General features: G+C 33.5%; 1 protein-coding gene across 3 annotated transcripts in view; it reads left to right on the top strand.

Moving 5' to 3' along the window:
- LOC117213216 (DENN domain-containing protein Crag) overlaps positions 1 to 18488 on the top strand; it is a 44621-nt gene that overhangs the window by 24258 nt on the left and 1875 nt on the right. For 2 of the 3 annotated variants that reach the window (XM_033458583.1, XM_033458584.1), the window contains 12 exons: positions 4227 to 4318; positions 7698 to 7948; positions 8231 to 8401; positions 8490 to 8618; positions 8704 to 8953; positions 9054 to 9201; positions 9300 to 9500; positions 12216 to 12440; positions 15652 to 15896; positions 15994 to 16252; positions 16347 to 16748; positions 18200 to 18372. In XM_033458583.1, the coding sequence (XP_033314474.1) occupies positions 4227 to 4318; positions 7698 to 7948; positions 8231 to 8401; positions 8490 to 8618; positions 8704 to 8953; positions 9054 to 9201; positions 9300 to 9500; positions 12216 to 12440; positions 15652 to 15896; positions 15994 to 16252; positions 16347 to 16748; positions 18200 to 18372 (2546 nt within the window). The remainder of the gene's footprint in view (positions 1 to 4226; positions 4319 to 7697; positions 7949 to 8230; positions 8402 to 8489; positions 8619 to 8703; positions 8954 to 9053; positions 9202 to 9299; positions 9501 to 12215; positions 12441 to 15651; positions 15897 to 15993; positions 16253 to 16346; positions 16749 to 18199; positions 18373 to 18488) is intronic. The other variant, XM_033458585.1, reaches the window with a different exon arrangement.

The following is an 18488-nucleotide window of genomic DNA, read 5'->3' as shown; positions in this document are numbered from 1 at the left end:
AAATAAAAAAATATTCTATGATCACGTATTTTTTAAAGACCAGTCGTTTTGACTGGTTTTGGTTAAATAGCTTCGTCTTAACTATCGATAGATCTAGTGTTAAATACACACAAGGTGATTCTCTCACTAGCGATCAACGAAGAATGCAAGAAACCTCCCTCCCCGTGTCGGTCCTGGTCGATTGTATTACAATTTACCGGACAGCCGGTATAAGTGATTATTACTACTTACACGCTGTAAATAAAAAGAGATTCAAATTTTGAACATGCATAATAGATACAAACAGCATTTGTATTCGGTTTATTTATTTTAGAATGTATGTATCTAAATTTCTCCCTAAGATTATACGTTGATTTTATATGGTGCCAAGCATTTTCAATCGATTGTTTTAATTGTTCAATGGATGTAATCTACCAATCCGAACTGGAATAATCCATTAAATTAGTCCCAGTCATCATTGGAAATTATGACGATCTGAAATTTCTCTTGGTCCACAATGATCTTCTATTACTTCTTGTTTGCATTGCTATGAATTGTATAGACTCCTTCGTCTGCTAGATAATAATCCTCAATCGATAAATATATTATAAATAAAACCAGTTTTATATATATATATGTCGGAGATGAAAAGAACACCGGAGCCTTTGGAATTTTGGATAATCCCGCAACATTGTAACCTAGAGTCTACTATAGCTGTAATCAAACAATTGTAGTTATTCAACCCGATTGTAATTATTCGAGAATTGTGATAATGAGCTTGGGCTCGAGGCGACAGTCAGTCGCCGAACGTAGCCGCGGTCACGGGATGAACGCTTTGTCTAACAAAGGTATGGAGTAATTCTATAGCTCTCCTTAAAAGAAATATTCGTGGCGACACGCGACAGTAAACATTCCAACGGTTTCTGTCCTGTGGCTCGCCACACGCAGACCCTATTCTTCGAGTAAGATGATTGCCAGATGTCGATGCGTCTCCGCAGTACATGTTCGGCTAGCTCGAGGGCCCGTTATAAATCTTAAGGTTTAGTTAACTAAAGTCCTTCAAACAGACAAACAGTCTTTGTCCCAACTACGGGAAGATAGGGGAGACATATTTTTCAACGAGCGGCGTCTTCCACTAGCAACTTTCCCTCGAGGGCGGCTAGCATCTTTTTCTAACCACCGATATGGAGATTGACCAATTAGCAACGCCAATTTCCCTTACTTTCTGAACGAAGGCTTTTCTCGACGAATCCGATGATCTCGTGTCCTTAGACACACCCCATTATAGTTTTCCTCTGTGGCATGATCGGGACGGGAAAGACATTCTTTCTCTCGATCTCATTGATGAAAGGAGTAACTCTTTACGACCAGTGAATATCACGCATCCGACTTAGATTTTGTGAGTACGTTCATCTATCATCCCGTCGACCGCGGATTCGTTATTGAACCTAGGATCATTGTCATTAGTTTCTCGAGCACCTAACTACCGCGGTTACTTGTCCGGTTCTATAATAATCGTATTTGCACTAGTCAATGTCTTCTCCATTGCATAACGACAACGTGTAACCCAAACGAAGATTCGTTTCACGCCCCTAACCCTAATTCTAATGTAAACCCGACATATATATATATATATATATACATATACTATATACTACATATACATATAGCATATATGTATATATGATTAATGAAATTTTAACGTTTTTTTTCTAACAGAACGGTTAAGTTGCGACCTTTCGTTCCTTTGAGACTTTTAATCGTCACGACTAGTAGAATATGATGCAGTAAAAAAATTGAAATTGAATTTCAAGATCAAAGCCAATTTCGCGACTACTTTTTGGCACATCTCCGATGCTGAGATAACTTTTTTATACCCTGTACGTACAATGGCAAGCACATACATAGGAAAAGAATTTTATCAATATAAATATAAGACATCGTTCTAAAGAAGCGATTAAGATTTTTCTTTTTTTCGTTGCATACGTTAAAATCGGTTAAAAGCGCCTGTAATTCGTAAGCTCTACTTCTTATGGCGCGAAGCTTTTATAACAAACTCCGTTCAATTGTTAGTAAAAAGTAACAAATTTAAAATAAAAGAGATATTTGGGAAATAGCTAAATGGGGAAACACGTGAAAAATAGTTTATTTTATAATATAAACAACTTATTTACTATAGATAACTATTGTAATATTTCGTAGGGTCACCTTTTTTTATATGAACTCAGCACAGCGACGAGGTATGAAATCAATGAAACAAACGAAATGTTCCAAGCATTCTTGATTTCTTTATATTAGTTGTTTATACATTTGACCTTTTTCGCTTTAATTTCTGTTTTTTTTATTAATTAATAAATTAAATAATTACTAAATATTGGATTTTAATGGGCCAACTGTTAAGCTAGCCGACACACAACATTAACATTATCCCTCCAACTGTTAGTTCCTACAAATTCGTTTCGCCTTTTGGGACATATGCTTGGAATCGTTGCCAACCTGGAATTCAGTCGTTTTTATGTATTCTTAAATGAAAAGAATTAAATATTTATCCAAGATATTTACATACATAGAGATGCTAGTTTATAATACTACTAATATGGTAAATTGCACCAGAACCATTCGTATTCATTCATTCCAACGTAGACAATTACAGAACCACCTCTTTCTTTAACAGTGGATTTCAAATTCGCTCTATGTTTTTCGTAACTTTTTCCATTTCATATAAAACGAGTATGGCGAATTTTAATGTAATTACATTAGTCCATTATTTTTTAATCCAGAGAAGATGTTCTTTAATGGGAGCTAGTCTCCTCGCCTTATGATTCTTTCGATTTATAAAAAGTTACTCTTAAACGAAATTCAATCAGACATCGCCGCGAACAGTATAGACATTAATTTGTGTGCTCATTCGTGTTTAAATTTTGTCAGACGATGTACCGTTTTGTTCAATCGTGGCGTTATTCTCCGTGGGCTTTTCGTTTCGTTATTTACATTTACGTTAACTTCTATCTGTTTCAATGGACGGTTTGATGGACAGCATTAATCGAAACTTTAATGCATTCTGAAATTTGATAAACCAATTTTTCCTTTTTTAAGATGGAGAATTTCTAGGCGCTACGCTGTGTGCGTGTAATATATTTTCCATGACTCGTTTCTATCTGCAAAAACTAATATTCCTAACTACATTTTACAAATACAATGCTTATCTATATATGATAATCAAATGAACTTAGCGAAACACATGTATACTCTAGAAATAAAGGATTAAGTTTTTCTTTGTTTAAAATTTTATATTTTTTTTTACTAATAGTTAAACGGATCAGATATCAAAATTTTATGCCGCAGTAGAGCTTAAGAATTATACTTTTAACACGTGCAAAGAGAAAAATGAAAATCTCAGCCGCAACTTGCGAACCATGTACAATGTTATGTATATATTGGCAAAAGTGTTTCCCAATTTATATATATTTATGATTGTCACTGTATATTGTTAATGACCTTATTTTCTTGATTTCTATAAAACTTATCGGATGTTCGGAAGTTAGTAATTTTTTATCGAAAAGAATAAAAGAATTATTATTAGATAACACGCAGAATATAAAAAAAGCAAGTGTATATATGCTATGACATATAACACGGTAGGTGATTTTGTACCTCTATACCTGCGGAGATTTGTTAAAAAAATTTACTGTAAAATAGTCATTAATTTTGAAAGTAAATTTATTAATTGCGTCATATTCTATTCACCAAGAGAGTACACAATTCTACTTTCAATTTTGATGTCAAACACATGATAATTATTGTGAGCTTTTCTGAATTTCTTTCACAGAAATTTTATCAATATCATTGTGCATATTGTTTTGTTTTATTGTTAGTAATTATTAGTAAGAAAGCATGCTGTGCCTGTATTGTGTTATAGTAATGTTTCAAAAAATCTCCATTTGGAATGATGTAGAACGTTCGTACATCGCTATTATTTAATTACTATCAATAAGTAATGTAATAAGAATTAATTTCACGTTCGGTGATTATTACCTATAGATCATATGCTAGTTAAAAATAATGTTTTATTATGTGGATTGAGTGATACTTTTATCCTCATACATAATACCGATACATTCAATCTACATACAATGTGCATTATTTTCATTTCACTATCAAGAAGTTTTGAAGTTTGACTACATACATATATTATGGACTATAAATATTATTTTTGCAATATATTATTGTGTTTGATATTTTTTTAGATTTATAGAAGAAAGGAGTTTTGTATCTGATATGGACATGGCGGGTTTAGCATTTTTTGACGAATGTACCGAACGCATCGAAGAAGAAAATGGTGAGAATACACACGTATTTTGTAATAGTTTTCATTAGAATAGATGTTGTTCTATAAAAAATTATTATGTATACGAGTTTGATATAATTGATATAATTAGAGTGATATTAATAATTGGGCTATTTGGTCATTTTACACCAAATCGGTTACTCTTTGACGTCGCTATCAGACATTTTTTCAAAGTGGAAGTTCTCACGTATGTAAATAAAATCATATTACTCTGAAAAATTAATTTTATAACATTGAAAGTTATAAATATATTCTCAGTTTGTAAATTCCTCTTTGCAAAAATATGGTCATACTTTTCGATGTTTCATCTACCGTTTTTAAAATGGGATTTCTTAAACGAATGCTGCAGTGAGTTCCTAAAGGATGGGTGCGCCTCGTTTTACATATATTTTATCGTAAAACTGATCAGCACTTCAAGTATAGCATTTTTCATGAACGCAGCAAGTAATTAGAGATATGTTGATAGTCATAACGATCTAGAGACTTGATAGGGCACGTATGATATGAATTGAAAATTAGCTCATCCTTTGAAGTGTATCTACAAAATTTATCTATTTGTAAAGAGAAGCTATTATAATTCGCTTTTAACTTATATTCTGCAAGCTGAAATTTTGTGACTCATCATTGAATTGCTAATTACTAACTGCTATTATAGATGTTGATCCCAAACAATTGACACGAATGCTTAGGTGCGTGTGGAACGCATACGGTCCTAGCTACTGTTAGATTAGTTGGTAATCTTACGTAACCCTTCCTTTTATGACTTCACTATATCCCTTTCATCAAGTATGAATGCATCGCGCGAAGAGCCCTTATGCAATCACGAGTAGTCGCCAGCGATCATAATTTCAAAAAATATAATATGTACGAGCTTTCATCAGCGAGTTGTCGGGCCGCATTGTGTTGGCAACCACGAACACATGAACGAAACACGGATGACTAGTTGTTCGCTACATTCGCATTAGGAACAATTTTTGCGCAGGTCGGACACGTAAAAATAGTATTTTTTATTCAGAAACGTACGAAAGGGGGCATAAAGCTCTCGTTGACAAAACTTATAATACGATCGCAGAGAAAGGCTATTTTAGTTACAAATTTTAAAACATTAGCGGTAATGAAAACATTAATTTCTTTAAAATTTTTAATGTATAAGTTATCTTACATTTTCCTATATCTTGAAGAAATTCAGAGAATATTTGTTTTTTATTGCGTTCTTGTGCCTAATATTTCATTTCTCTCACATTTCATTCTTCAAGATTAGAACCTATACCATTTACAACATTGTCCTACACCACAATACATCCGTTCACGAAGTCAACAATTTTGCTCCGCACGAATTGATTTTAGAAAAACGAGCATGATTTCTAGCCCGTTTGCTGATCAAGAATTGGAAACCTACGGAAATTCGTGGAACCTATCGAATCGCGAGAATGACTGAAATCCGAAATTTTCCAACAGATTATTTAAATACGGCAAAGGAATGCACGATCCTCTCAGTTCAAAATTGGAGATTACGTTCTATATATTGGAGCAACCAAGAAGTAAATTAGGTCGTCATTATATTGGAGTCTATGAAATAATCGATTTAAAAAACTTAAACAACGTGATACTCTGAATGAGACACAATACATTTGTCACAAAAGTACTAAGATAAATTAAAAATCGCATACACGGATTAACACTGAAAGCATCAGCTTGAAACCTGGTCTCATCGCAGTTGCAAATTGAACCAAAACTCGCGTATAGGACACCATCAGGAACCCACAACCGAATTGCCAATTAATATGTGTACCCTAACGATAAGTCTCACATATAGATACATAAAACAAACACTGCATCGTAATAAACGATGTTTCATCTAAAAGAGGAGATGTTACGTTCGTGTCACATAATTTCGAGAGCTGTGCTGGTATCCAATATTTCGGTTTCAGGTCGAATCGGGAATTCTATTATACTTGTGATCAGGCTGGGATCTCGACAGATTTTCAGACGATGTTCAGATAAACCGCAATTTCGTATTTTTTATTGTAGTCAAATGTGAAAATCGTTCTAAATTTAAAAGCTAAAAAGTGCATGATCTGATTGTAAAACTAAGAATTAGCGTCATACTTATGTGTTGAGAAACGTTTGGAATCCCGATTCGACCCAATCCGCGGCTTGGGTATTCGCGCCCCTAATAATTTTCTTATTTGGAGATTGTATGCTTGGCTTGGATCTCGGAAGACTCACAACCGAAACTAGAATCTTTTCCATGAAAATCCCATGTAGTGGAAAGATTTCTTCTATCTTCATAGCTCCTTTTACTCTAATTTTTCGGTATAAAAAGCGTAGCAACGAGGATTAAATTGGTTCAGTTAGACAAGAGACTATGTACGAGGTGATTCTGCGAGATCACGTATACAAGTCCTAGTTGAACTTACTTCAGCACTATACAATACGTCATGCTGCTGTTAGCCATTATTCTAGAGTACTTTTTGGCTCCCACTTTCTCGTTTGCCTGTAAATCGGGAAGGATTAGATTCTTGCTTCGTCAAAATCGAAACTAAACAAAACTTCAAGTTGATATTCTTATTTAATTCCTTACTTCGTGACAATTACACTGAACACTTGTAGGTCCCGGTTTTCAGGATATGTACAATATTCTTTACCATATGCATAACGTTCTGTTCAATACGGTCCAGAGGACCCACCTTTGCCGCTAGAGATGTACCGATTAGTTAGCGTTACGAGCGATACGATATTAATATTTCCTTAGCGTTAACTATATATTGAGTTGATTTGTCGGCATATCACCTTCCTAGGGCTTCTGGTATTAGCCAGACATTGTTTCATCATGGCATCTACTTTTTTTCGGCAACCGATGTAATTAACAACGTTGGATTTATTGTACTAACAAACTCCATAATTTAAGAGTATCCCGGCTACGTAGTCGCCCCTTCCGACTCTTAACGTCGATATGAATATATCTTTCTCAATAAACCTATATATTTTTATCATCTTCAGCTTGTCATTCATATTCGAAGAAAAGTTCAATACGGTACACAAATTGTGTTTGAATAATATATAATAATACAGACAATTATTTGTATAGTGTAAACAGCGAAGTAATCGCCGTTTTCAAAATGCCAATTGCTTTTCCATGGTTTTAAAATTGGAGTTGACTAAAAAGTTATTTGTACAGAATTATACTTAGGGTTAGTTGATTTTTTTGAGTTTACTGATATTTTACTTATTTAATATATATTTATTTTCCATATTTGTCGTATTTATTAGTTTTGTACCAAGTAAGCCAACCTTTACGGTATTGTGTAAGACTAGAAATTAACTAATTCTTTGCAACATGTCTCGTAATTCTGAATATATATTTTAGTGCCTCTTTTGGAACTGGATGAATCTCAGCACAGCGAACGGACAGTATTTATACCTCCGCCTGAAGCTGGCCCAAATCAATCGCCGATAGTATATCGTACATTTAAACTAAATCCTGATTTAATAAGACCGCAAAAGAATTTCAACATAGGAAATCCGAATTTAAGTGCCTTCGGAATAGTACCAGGAAGTCCTATGGCACGTAGAACCAAGCATGAAATTAAAGTAGCACAAAGAATGGCGCGCAAACAAGTAAATATACATTTTTTAATTGTTATAGTTTTCAATATATTTTCAAACATTAAACAAAATTAAATGAAAACTCAGTTTCTATATACATATATCTAACATTTATTTTTAACGTCATAAAAGAGAAAATATGAATTGTGTGACTTGAACTATGCGAATATATAAACTTTAATATACCTCATTACGATTCTCATCTATTATTTGTGTAGTTTTTATGAGAGAATAAAGTTGTTTGCTAGCTTATATTATATTTTTTCTTGTAATATCCTAAAGCGTCTTTTTCAGGCAGCGATGCCAGATAGATGGGGTAGATGTCTACTTGGAACTTGTTACAGCCTTTGGTTTTTGCATTTACCAGCTATGCTACAGGTCTCGAATCAACCGGCTACTATCTTACATCAAGCTTATGATTTATTAGTCAAAATGCCGAAATTACATCTTGACCCTATCGAAGAAGTAAATTTTTCTATTCTTGTGTGTTTAAACAATTGTTTTTCAATTAAATTGTGTTAACGAATCTTACCGTAGAAGGTATCGATTTTAGGTTTGCTATAGAGCTATGATGCAACTTTGTGGCGTTTATGGACAGCCTGTGTTAGCTGTAAAATTATTATTTCATATGAAGCGTAGTGGAGTTCAGCCAAATGCACTCACTTATGGATTTTATAACAAGGTTTGATTTTTCATATATTATCATCTTTTGAGAAAAATGAATTGGTAGCATTCCGTTGTAAAATGTCTCTTTTTATGATCCTTAGGCTGTACTCGAAGCAACTTGGCCATCTGATATGACAAACTCCAGTCAATTGATGTGGAATAAATTAAGAAACGCTATAGTTGGAGCTGCTTTGTTTAAGAGAGCTGGTAAAAGAAGCGCTAGAAGAAGATTGAGTTCCAATGCAGAATTATTATCTGTCGATGGTAAAACTGCAAGTATGGAGCATGCATTTTCTAGATCTAGTCTTGACAGTTCTCATTCTCAAGACACGGAAGCTGCCCACAGTGATTGTGAGTACTAATTTATTATGTTGAATTATTGCTTTCTTAGATGCAGGTTCTTATTTCTTTTCCTTTTTTTCTCGCTTTTTCCCCATCATTGCATTGGCAGCTACTAAAGGGAGCTCTGTCCCAGATCTACCAGAATATGGACCTTTTGAAATAAAAAAGCTTCCACGGCAAAATAGTATTGTTAAAGATTCAGTAACATTAAGTGTTATGCCGACAGAGGAATTGGATAATATGTCGTTGAATCAAAGGTAATTTTTTTCATTATTCTATCTAATTTTAATTTTGCTTTATCTTTATTAATGGAGTTTATATTTATGTATCGCATATATTTTCTCTTCATTTTTAGAATAATTCGAAATTTGGAATCACCATTGAAAAGTCCTATTCGGACACCAGTCACAGAAAATGACCCATTAGGTGCTTTAATTAACGACGAAACTCCGATTGTCTCACCTTCCGAGGAGAATGATTCAAATTGTTCCACAAGTACTTTAACTGTTTTTAACAACACCGAAGAACGCCCAGGAGGACCTCTTTTATTTCGAAGGTAGGTCCCATCTTTATAATTTGTAACTGGCACTTATATATATTGAGATAACTAAGAATAAGATAAATTTTTATTTAAATATAAATTGCACAATTAGTTACATACGTCTTATGGATACATAGACACGCGTTCGTACATGTATGCATTAGGAATCTTTTTAATACGAGGAAGTAAAGTAAAGATCTTACTAGTAAATTAAAAAATTAAAAGATACTGAAAAAATAATTGTTTCCGGAAATATTTCAGTAAATTGTGCTTTTGAAACAAAACAATAAAAATAATAAATATCTCTTGAGCTGGTTTTCTGATATGAGCAACTTAATACTTTCTTACATGGAGTACCGAGATGCATCGATGCATAAAAAGATCTTATTCTATTTAAAAAAAAACATAGTTGATCTTCATATGTCCTCTATGTGTCTTCGTATGTCTTAATACGTTAATTCTTTAAAAAGAAATTTTCGGTACCCATAATTATTTATAATTTTTTGTCCAGTGAAATGAGTTCTATCAACAACCACTCGGTAAAAAATTTTTCTTCGAAATACAATTTTATAATTAATTTTTGCGTTCAAACGTCTGTCTCTTTTCGTTTACTAGTTCTTCTCTGTAGGATGATAGAATTTCGTCTTTCTTTATTCAAAAACTCATTAAGCTCATATCGCGGTGATTATAGTGTCGTTAAAGCCAAAAGCGTAATATTTATTTATTCATATGGTATAATTCCTTAATATTAACACGTACGCTGAATTTTGTGTCAGTAAAATACCGGCACATTTATATTTTCAATTAAATATAAACAAATAGCTTGTTTCATTAAAAAAATTTTCTTAAAATACTTTTGAATGCGTATGTTTATATTTATATTATATTCATTTTTCCGCCAATTTTCATTAACAAAATAGGCGTACGCACAATTTTGTGAGCAACTGTACGTGTCTTCTTATATACAACTAAATATGTGTATACCTGTTTAGTTATTAATCGATACATTTTTTCATATGTTATAAAAATATATTAGATTTAGCTTGAGAAATATTCTCATTTTAATGTAACATATTATTATATTATTTTATTTTTATTTATTAAACATAGTCCGTGCCTTTCGGCTTTGGACGACTTCCGGTTTACATACTTCTTACATTACTACATAAAGCACCTTACACTACCTTGTAATACGACATATGTTACATTGCACTTCGTTATTTTGTCCTAACCCTTCTGCTTGTCGTTCTTTGGCCTTTGATTCTAGCTGTATTCTCTTCTCTTCTCCATTATCTCTTTCAGCACTGCTAGCCCCTCTCCTGTCTCCTTTAGTGTCTCTTCCAGTCCCTTTGGTCCCCCTGTTACCTCACATTTTTCCAGGATATGTCTCATATCTTCCTCTCCTTTATTGCACAGCCTGCACCTTCTTTCTTCCTCCTCTTTCCAGTGCTCCCTTGCCTTAGCTACGTTGCCGCATCTAAATCTGGCGAGCGTGCTTCTCTTCTTCCATTTCATCTTCCCTTCTAGGTACTTTGGGGTTTCTTCTCTTGTTATATTCCTGTAATACCTATTATACCTCGTAACATATTATTATATTTATTATAACATATTATAATAGTAAATATTTATATCGTATTATTCCAAAGACATTTGGAATTTGCGAATTTGAATCATGTAAATTCTAGACTTTGGATGGCTTCCGGTTGTCAACCTTACAAAAATACTCACTCTTTAGAACATTTATTCCTATCTATTACTTATTATTTACCTAGTTCTTAATTATAACTATCTTAAAACTATCTTATAGATACTACTAGAGAAACATTTGATAAACATAACAAAGTATTTAAATATATGTATATACGTGTGTAACTGTACTTCTTTACTAAACAGCAGATCTATCCTTCGTATGTGTTTCTATAGATCGATATCGATCAGATTATGTCCCCATTGAAATCAGTCAACTTTAATTTAAGATATTCTTTAGTATTATTATAATGAAATGCTAGCAAATTTGTTTATTGTGTCGTAACAAAAGTGACGTAACTGGAGACAGGTATTAGATATTCTTGAAATGTTATTATGTAAAAATGAACGTGCAAAATAGAATTAAGAATAGGCTTTTTTACAAACTACATTCAGAGTTTTATTTTTACTACATAAACGATAGACAAAGGTAGATTTTATTTTATTCGTTGCATTCAGCTTTGCCGGTTCTTCCAAGATTATATCTTTATTAGATAGATTATTGAGAATGAATAAAAAAGACAGTTAGAAAAGAAGTTATTACTGGATGAGAAAACAATCCACTATATTGGAATTATGACTAATTTACTACTCTATTGATTTTTCTGTTTTCTTCCATTGCATTGGGAAAATATTTTGATAAATAATGTATATTGCCATGTATGTTCATTAGGAACTTTCTTCTTCTAATTGTAAGTCTCTAAAGTTCGTTATAAAGCATCGCGTCACGTTTTTGCAATAATATTATAATATAAACGCATATTTTGGAACATGCAATGAGAAAATAACAATTTTGATCTGGAGTATGGTTAAATTACAACTTAAACTAGGAAATTTTAAATGTCGTATAGAAAAAATATGGAAAAATATATTAACGGCAAAAAATTCTGCTAACAACATTTACGTAATATTGCTACAGTATTAATATACTACTATAATATTCTTTTAATATTACTATAACTGTTCTTTACATTTATATTGCAGTAATATTTTGCCTCGTAGTGCAACATTTCATCAAACGGTAGATGAAACTGGTGTCGCGATAGGTGGACATTTGCAGAGGAGTGAAACTATGCCACATTCTGTTGCACAGCAAAGTGAGCAAGATAAGGAAAGAGAACGGCTAGAAATAAGCAGTCTTTGGTCTCAAAAGGACAGCGTTACTTCCAGTCTTTCAAGTTTAGGCTCCAGTTTGAAGTTGAGTTTTGGGTAAGGTAGACATTACTAATATTTATTATCATGATCCTATAAAGTTATTAAGTTAAATTAAATAACCGAATAGACAATATCGAATCTTAGTTTTCTTGTTATTACTTTTTAATACTTTGTGTGTAATTGATTAAAATAATTATACAAAAGGTTTAACTATTTACTAATAATAATTATTAAAGTAATTGTGTAGGTATTAAATATTTAAAAAAGAATGAACTGAAAAGAATTGGACACTAAAAATAGAAGAATATTCTATTGAATAAAAATTTATCAAACGGACGAATTCTATATCAAAGTAGCTCATTAAAAACAGTTTCGGTAAATAAATACTGAGTGAATAAAATAGTTGTGCATTTAAACATTGTATTAGAAGGTAATGAATTTTTTTATTAAGGGTAGAATACTATTCTATTTCCATACATGTACTCGTATGTATGTACGTATGTATGTATGTATGTACGTACGTACGTATGTATGTATGTATGTATGTATGTATATATACAGACATTAGACCAACTTTTCTTGGTTTCAATGGGAACATAATCTAGGCTCGTTGTCATTAATTCTGTAGTACGTTGAAGTGCGTTTTATAACAGAACGCGTTGTAAGACATGTTTATCTATGGTTAGAGATCACTGAAGCTCAATCATGATAAGATAATTTATTTCATTTACCCCCCAAAGGTTATACTCTTCTATTCTATTATAGATTTCTATGAATAGCCAGGGATAACTTACGAATCTTCTTATAAAGTATAGGATTGTTCGCGATATCAAATGTCACTCTTCTTTTCTGCTAATTACAGTGTAGTTATCAAATATGTTTCGTTGGGTTTGAAGATTACTATCCTCTTCGTTGCTTAGATTGGCCACATTCGTCTGTGTGGAACTTTGCTGGAACACAAGGATATTTTGAGTCATTTCTACATGTTACTGATAAACAAAACCTGAAACGCAACATTTTTATTCTTCTCCTATTTTGATTCGCCTCATTTTAGTTTGTAAAAGCATCTTTTAAATCTTCTATCATTTCGTCCGAGTTATTGTTATTATTATTCTGTATCTTTTACGTATTTAGCTTAAAAAAATTACTTATATCAAATTATGTGTTACTTGAAAATATTTATATATTCTGTTCGTTTTCGAGAAAATCAAATATACATTTATTTAAATATAACTAATTTTGGGCTGGACAGTGATAATTATTCGACAGGAGGTCGTATCACGTGGGAAAATAAATCGAGAAAAATAAATTTGTTTATCATACGCGTGTATTAAATCAATTCTTAAAAATATTCAAGTTCTATTCTCTTGAAAATGAGACCTTGTGTGAAAAAGTTGTATTCCATATTTTTGCATGTATTGTAGAATCATAGCCTGCTGATTGTTTACTCATACCGAGTCGATAATTAACGAAGTCAAGCATACTTGACAAATGTTCATTTTCTTGAAAACTAAGCCTCGGACGAAGACATTTTATTCTGTATCTTCTTGTTGTTCTTTTCTTGATGAATCGCCTCTTACCTGTTTGCACATGTTATTCGGTCGAATCCTGTGTATGTAAATATGAAACCGGAATTTTTGTATAGAAAATACACGTTTATTGTATGAAAATGATTTGAAATATTTTATTCGAAGTATTGTCCATCGCTAGCTATACATTTTTCCCACCTGTCTGGCAATTGGTGGATGCCACGCCAAAAAAACTGTCGCTCTTTTGAGGCAAACCAGTCATCGAGCCATTTTCGTAAGAAGCGAAGTGCTGGTCAGAAAGTGCGTGTCCCATCGATGCAAATAAATAGTAATCGGACGGAGCCAAGTCCGGTGAGTAAGCCGCGTACGAAAGTATTTCCCAACTGAACGCTTCGATCGTTTCCTTGACCGGTTTTGCTGTATGCGATGGTGCATTATCACGAAGCAAAATTACTTTGTGTCGCCTTTTTTCATATTCTGGTCGTTTTTCACGCAAAGCTTGATTCAAATCGATCATTTGTTGTCGGTAGCGCTCGGTATTAACGGTTTCGCCAGGTTTTAACAGCTCATAATAGATCATACCCTTCTGATCCCACCAAACACAGAGCATTGTCTTCCGTCCATAGCGATTTGGTGTTGTAGTCGATGTCGGTGGTTCGCCTGGAGCTACCCATGATCTTTTACGCTTAGGATTCTCAAAATATATGAGGCGGATGAAAAGAGAGAGAGAGTGCGTTTCGTCCCGGGACTACCGGTGGACTCGTCAGTAAGGCTATGCCCGGTAGTCCCTGCCTTAGACGTAGAGGAAGTCTCGCTAGGTGCGGTATTTGTATCAATCGCTTGTATATTCGACCGCTAGCGAGTTAGACAGATAGACTCGTTGTCGTCGTAGCCCTCTAGTGTTGGCGGTTGGTACCCGCGGATCGCCCGGGAGGTGTTGCGCCGCGTTGATGCCTCGACCTGTCGGCGTCCTGTTGATACCGATCCGCCACATATACACTTTTCATCGCCAGTCACAATTCGGTGGAGAAATGACTCTTTTGTATCTGGCGAGCAGCATTTCGCAAGTGGTTTTTCCGTTTTCCTGCTGTCTTTCATTCGGTTCATGTGGAACCATTTTCCCACCTTCTGGATCTTTCCCATGGCTTTCAAACGTATGGAGACGGCTTCTCGTGTCACGTTTAATCGATCAGCGAATTGTTGCGTTTGATCGTCATCCTCATCCAACGATGCTTGCAATTCGCTGTGTTGAAACTTTTTCGGTGGTCTTCCACGTTCTTCGTTTCTCGCGACAAAATTGCCACTTCTGAATTTTTTAAACCGCTCAAAGCACTGTGATTTACCAAGAGCATGCTCACCGTAAGCTTCGACAAGCATTCGATGCGATTCTGCAGCAGTTTTCTTCAAATGGTAACAGAAAATCAATGCTGTCCGCAAATCGTAGTTTCCAGGCACAAAATTTGACATGTTCAACGCTATTACAAACTATGCTGTTGTATGAAACTTGTATTGTTCCGAGTCGAAAATGTTTGTGAAATGTCAACAAAGACTTTTGGCATCAATGACGCAGTTTAGTGATAACTACATTATCAGCTAGGGCCATTTATAGGCAAATTCCAGTTTCATACTTACATACCTGATTTTTACATTACATTATTTGTACATTATAGATATAGGTAGGCTAATATCAACAGTCAGTTACATCAAGTCAACGTCAAGAAAAATATTTGTTTCAGTCCTACTAGTTTGACAGGAAAGAAATCCAATGAAATAATACTCGGTGGTTTAAATAGTCTAAAATCTGCTGCTACAACAGTGGTAAAAAAGTTTGATGAGATCAAGGAAGCTATCTCTGCGACAAGTACCCCTGTGAAAATAAAGGAGCGCGAGTGTAAAATACCACATGGAGCATCACACGAGTCGTTGGATTCGATGACGGATGGCTCTTTACAAGACAGAAACGAGCCTCTTAAAGTATCTGGTTTGTAACATATAGTTTACTATCTCTATAAAAACAGATCATAACAAGTATAGTGTAAAACATGGATTTTAAATAATTGCTTGTTGTATTGAAATAGGAGACGGAACTCTAGATCCTTATACGTTATACGATTTGACCGAATGTTTATATCCAAAAGGATCGAGAGAATTAGATGAACGGATTGCTATTGAGCTTGTACTTTCTAGCGCGAGTAGATGCCATCATTGCGCCTCTATCCTTTACGACGAAGAAATAATGGCCGGTTGGCAACCAGAAGATTCAAATTTAAATACAGTTTGTCAGTACTGTGATAAAGCAACAGTACCTCTACTTACTATCACGATATTAGACTATAGGTACGCAAAATTTATCAAGTTATTATTTGGTAGAGTATAATCTTTCTGTAAATTGCTTGCGTTATATTATTTGTGCATTTTCATATTTACAAAGATGCGAGGAAAATGAAAAGAAGAGTGACCCTCTAATGGGAGCTTTGGTTGAATTATTAGATAAACCGAAAGAATTATTAGAACCTATTACGGTGCCATACTTGAATCCTCTAGTTTTAAGGAAAGAACTAGAAAGTGTTTTAAGTCAAGAAGGTGACGCGTGTCTTACTAAACATAAATTTATCGAGGAACATCCAATCGTATACTGGAATCTTATATGGTATTTCGAAAGAATTAATTTAATGAGTCACCTTCCTGATCTGTGGCTAGGCAACGATAAGAAAAAGGAACAGATAAATTACAGTGCTGTAGGTGTCAAAACTATGTGGGATAATGAAAGGCTTCACATGGATCGCTTGCCTATGTATCTTCAATGGAAACTGAACATCGCAGATGACAAAACGTAAGTTAAAATTTCTTTAATACATATTAATATAATATACGGCAACATGTTGTCCTTGAATTTCCTATTTTATTGGGGCAAACATATGATATATCTAATATTACCTATAATCTTCGAACAACCGTTTAAAGTACATTTACTTTTATATGGCAAAATTCATACCGCAAGGATAAAATTTTTCAAGTTTATCTATTAAATTATTAGCATATATTAAGATAAGTAATCACAAAATAACTTGAACAGTTCATACGACTTTAAATAATACTAACGACATAAATATTGTATTCTGGACGCACAGACGTGATGTCGTGACAGGGTATACTTTTCATGAATATACTAAACAGAAAAATGAGATTTTTTTCATTACTAAGCAATTGACTTTTTTTCTTCATTTTTCAATTAAATAACAAACGATGATAACGCTTTATCTGAAAATCGACGGATAAAATTCATTCGAGTACGAAATCTATACATATATCAAACTTTCCACTTTCAATTCATATATCTTGATTTTTCTAGTGCCAAATATTTTCTAAGTTTCTTACTTTCCTTTTAACGACAGCGTGTATTTCTTGTATACTCTATTGTAGCCACTAAAAAAGACGAAGGTAATTATGCATAAAAGGGAACGGTCCCCTCAAAGCATCTAACTTATACTAACTTTTAAATCATGATTCCTTCCTCCCTACAACATATCTCAAGGTCAAAGTAATTGGGGTTGAAGTCTCCTTTTGTGCGTTATTACCAAGACGAATTCAGCGAGCTATAATAAAATAAGCTTCAATTGGCTTTGAATTTCACAACGAAAATTGATGGAGGATACATAATTGCACGCCGCGCCCGGCAAACTTTCTATTGCCCCTAAAATCGGCTGAAGTTCGCCAATTTTTCTTTCATATTGGGATTCAAGGTCAACTGAAAGTTAAATCATAGATCATCGAATTGTAAATTGTACTATATAGATCGTTCTTACTCTTTTCATATTCGTAAAGATCATATTACGTGCCGTAGAATATATTACTCTGTTTTAATATACTACATATTTTTTACTATATATGTACATTGTACATATTTCTTCATTTCTTTCTTTTTTTTTTGTTCAACTCACAAGGATTTCTACATATTTCCTATCGATACTGTTCTCCTTTTTTCGATAATTGCAATGTCATTTATAGGTCTTGCGTTTCTTTCTGTTTTGTTGCTTCCCGTCGCTATATATGTGATCATATCTCTTTGTAAGAATCACATTGTCTTTTCGTAAAATCAAACAACCCGATGTCAAACAGAGATTACTGTATAGTTGACAAAACGAATTTATAATTCTTGTCAACGCCTACATATTTTCAGTGACGTTTAGTTCAGAGCTTGCTTTACTTCTCCTTTTTATTTACTTGATTACAAGATATAAAATACGTTTATAATTATATAAATATTATCCTTGCTTGTTCCAGATTAATGCAGTCAGTGATCACGAATGTTCGTCGGAATGATCTAGCGGAACCTATAAAAAGAGTGGCCTTAGAAAGAAATAAAAATCAATCAACTAATCAACCGCTATTTTCTATATATCGAGATATTTTGTTTCTGGCATTTACAGTTTTGGGGAGAGGGAATATTGACCAAGGTATATTGGTTTTTATTAAATTAGCATAGAATATGTCTTATTATTCATAATCATTGGAATACTTCTGTAGTGGACCCGACTTTATATACATATCTACACGTTTAACATTGTGCATA

Source organism: Bombus bifarius, unplaced genomic scaffold (assembly GCF_011952205.1).
Source record: "Bombus bifarius isolate JDL3187 unplaced genomic scaffold, Bbif_JDL3187 scf7180000008526, whole genome shotgun sequence".
NCBI classification, from domain to species: domain Eukaryota; kingdom Metazoa; phylum Arthropoda; class Insecta; order Hymenoptera; family Apidae; genus Bombus; species Bombus bifarius.
Note: the sequence above shows the minus strand (reverse complement) of the source record. Positions and strands in the feature narration are given on the sequence as shown.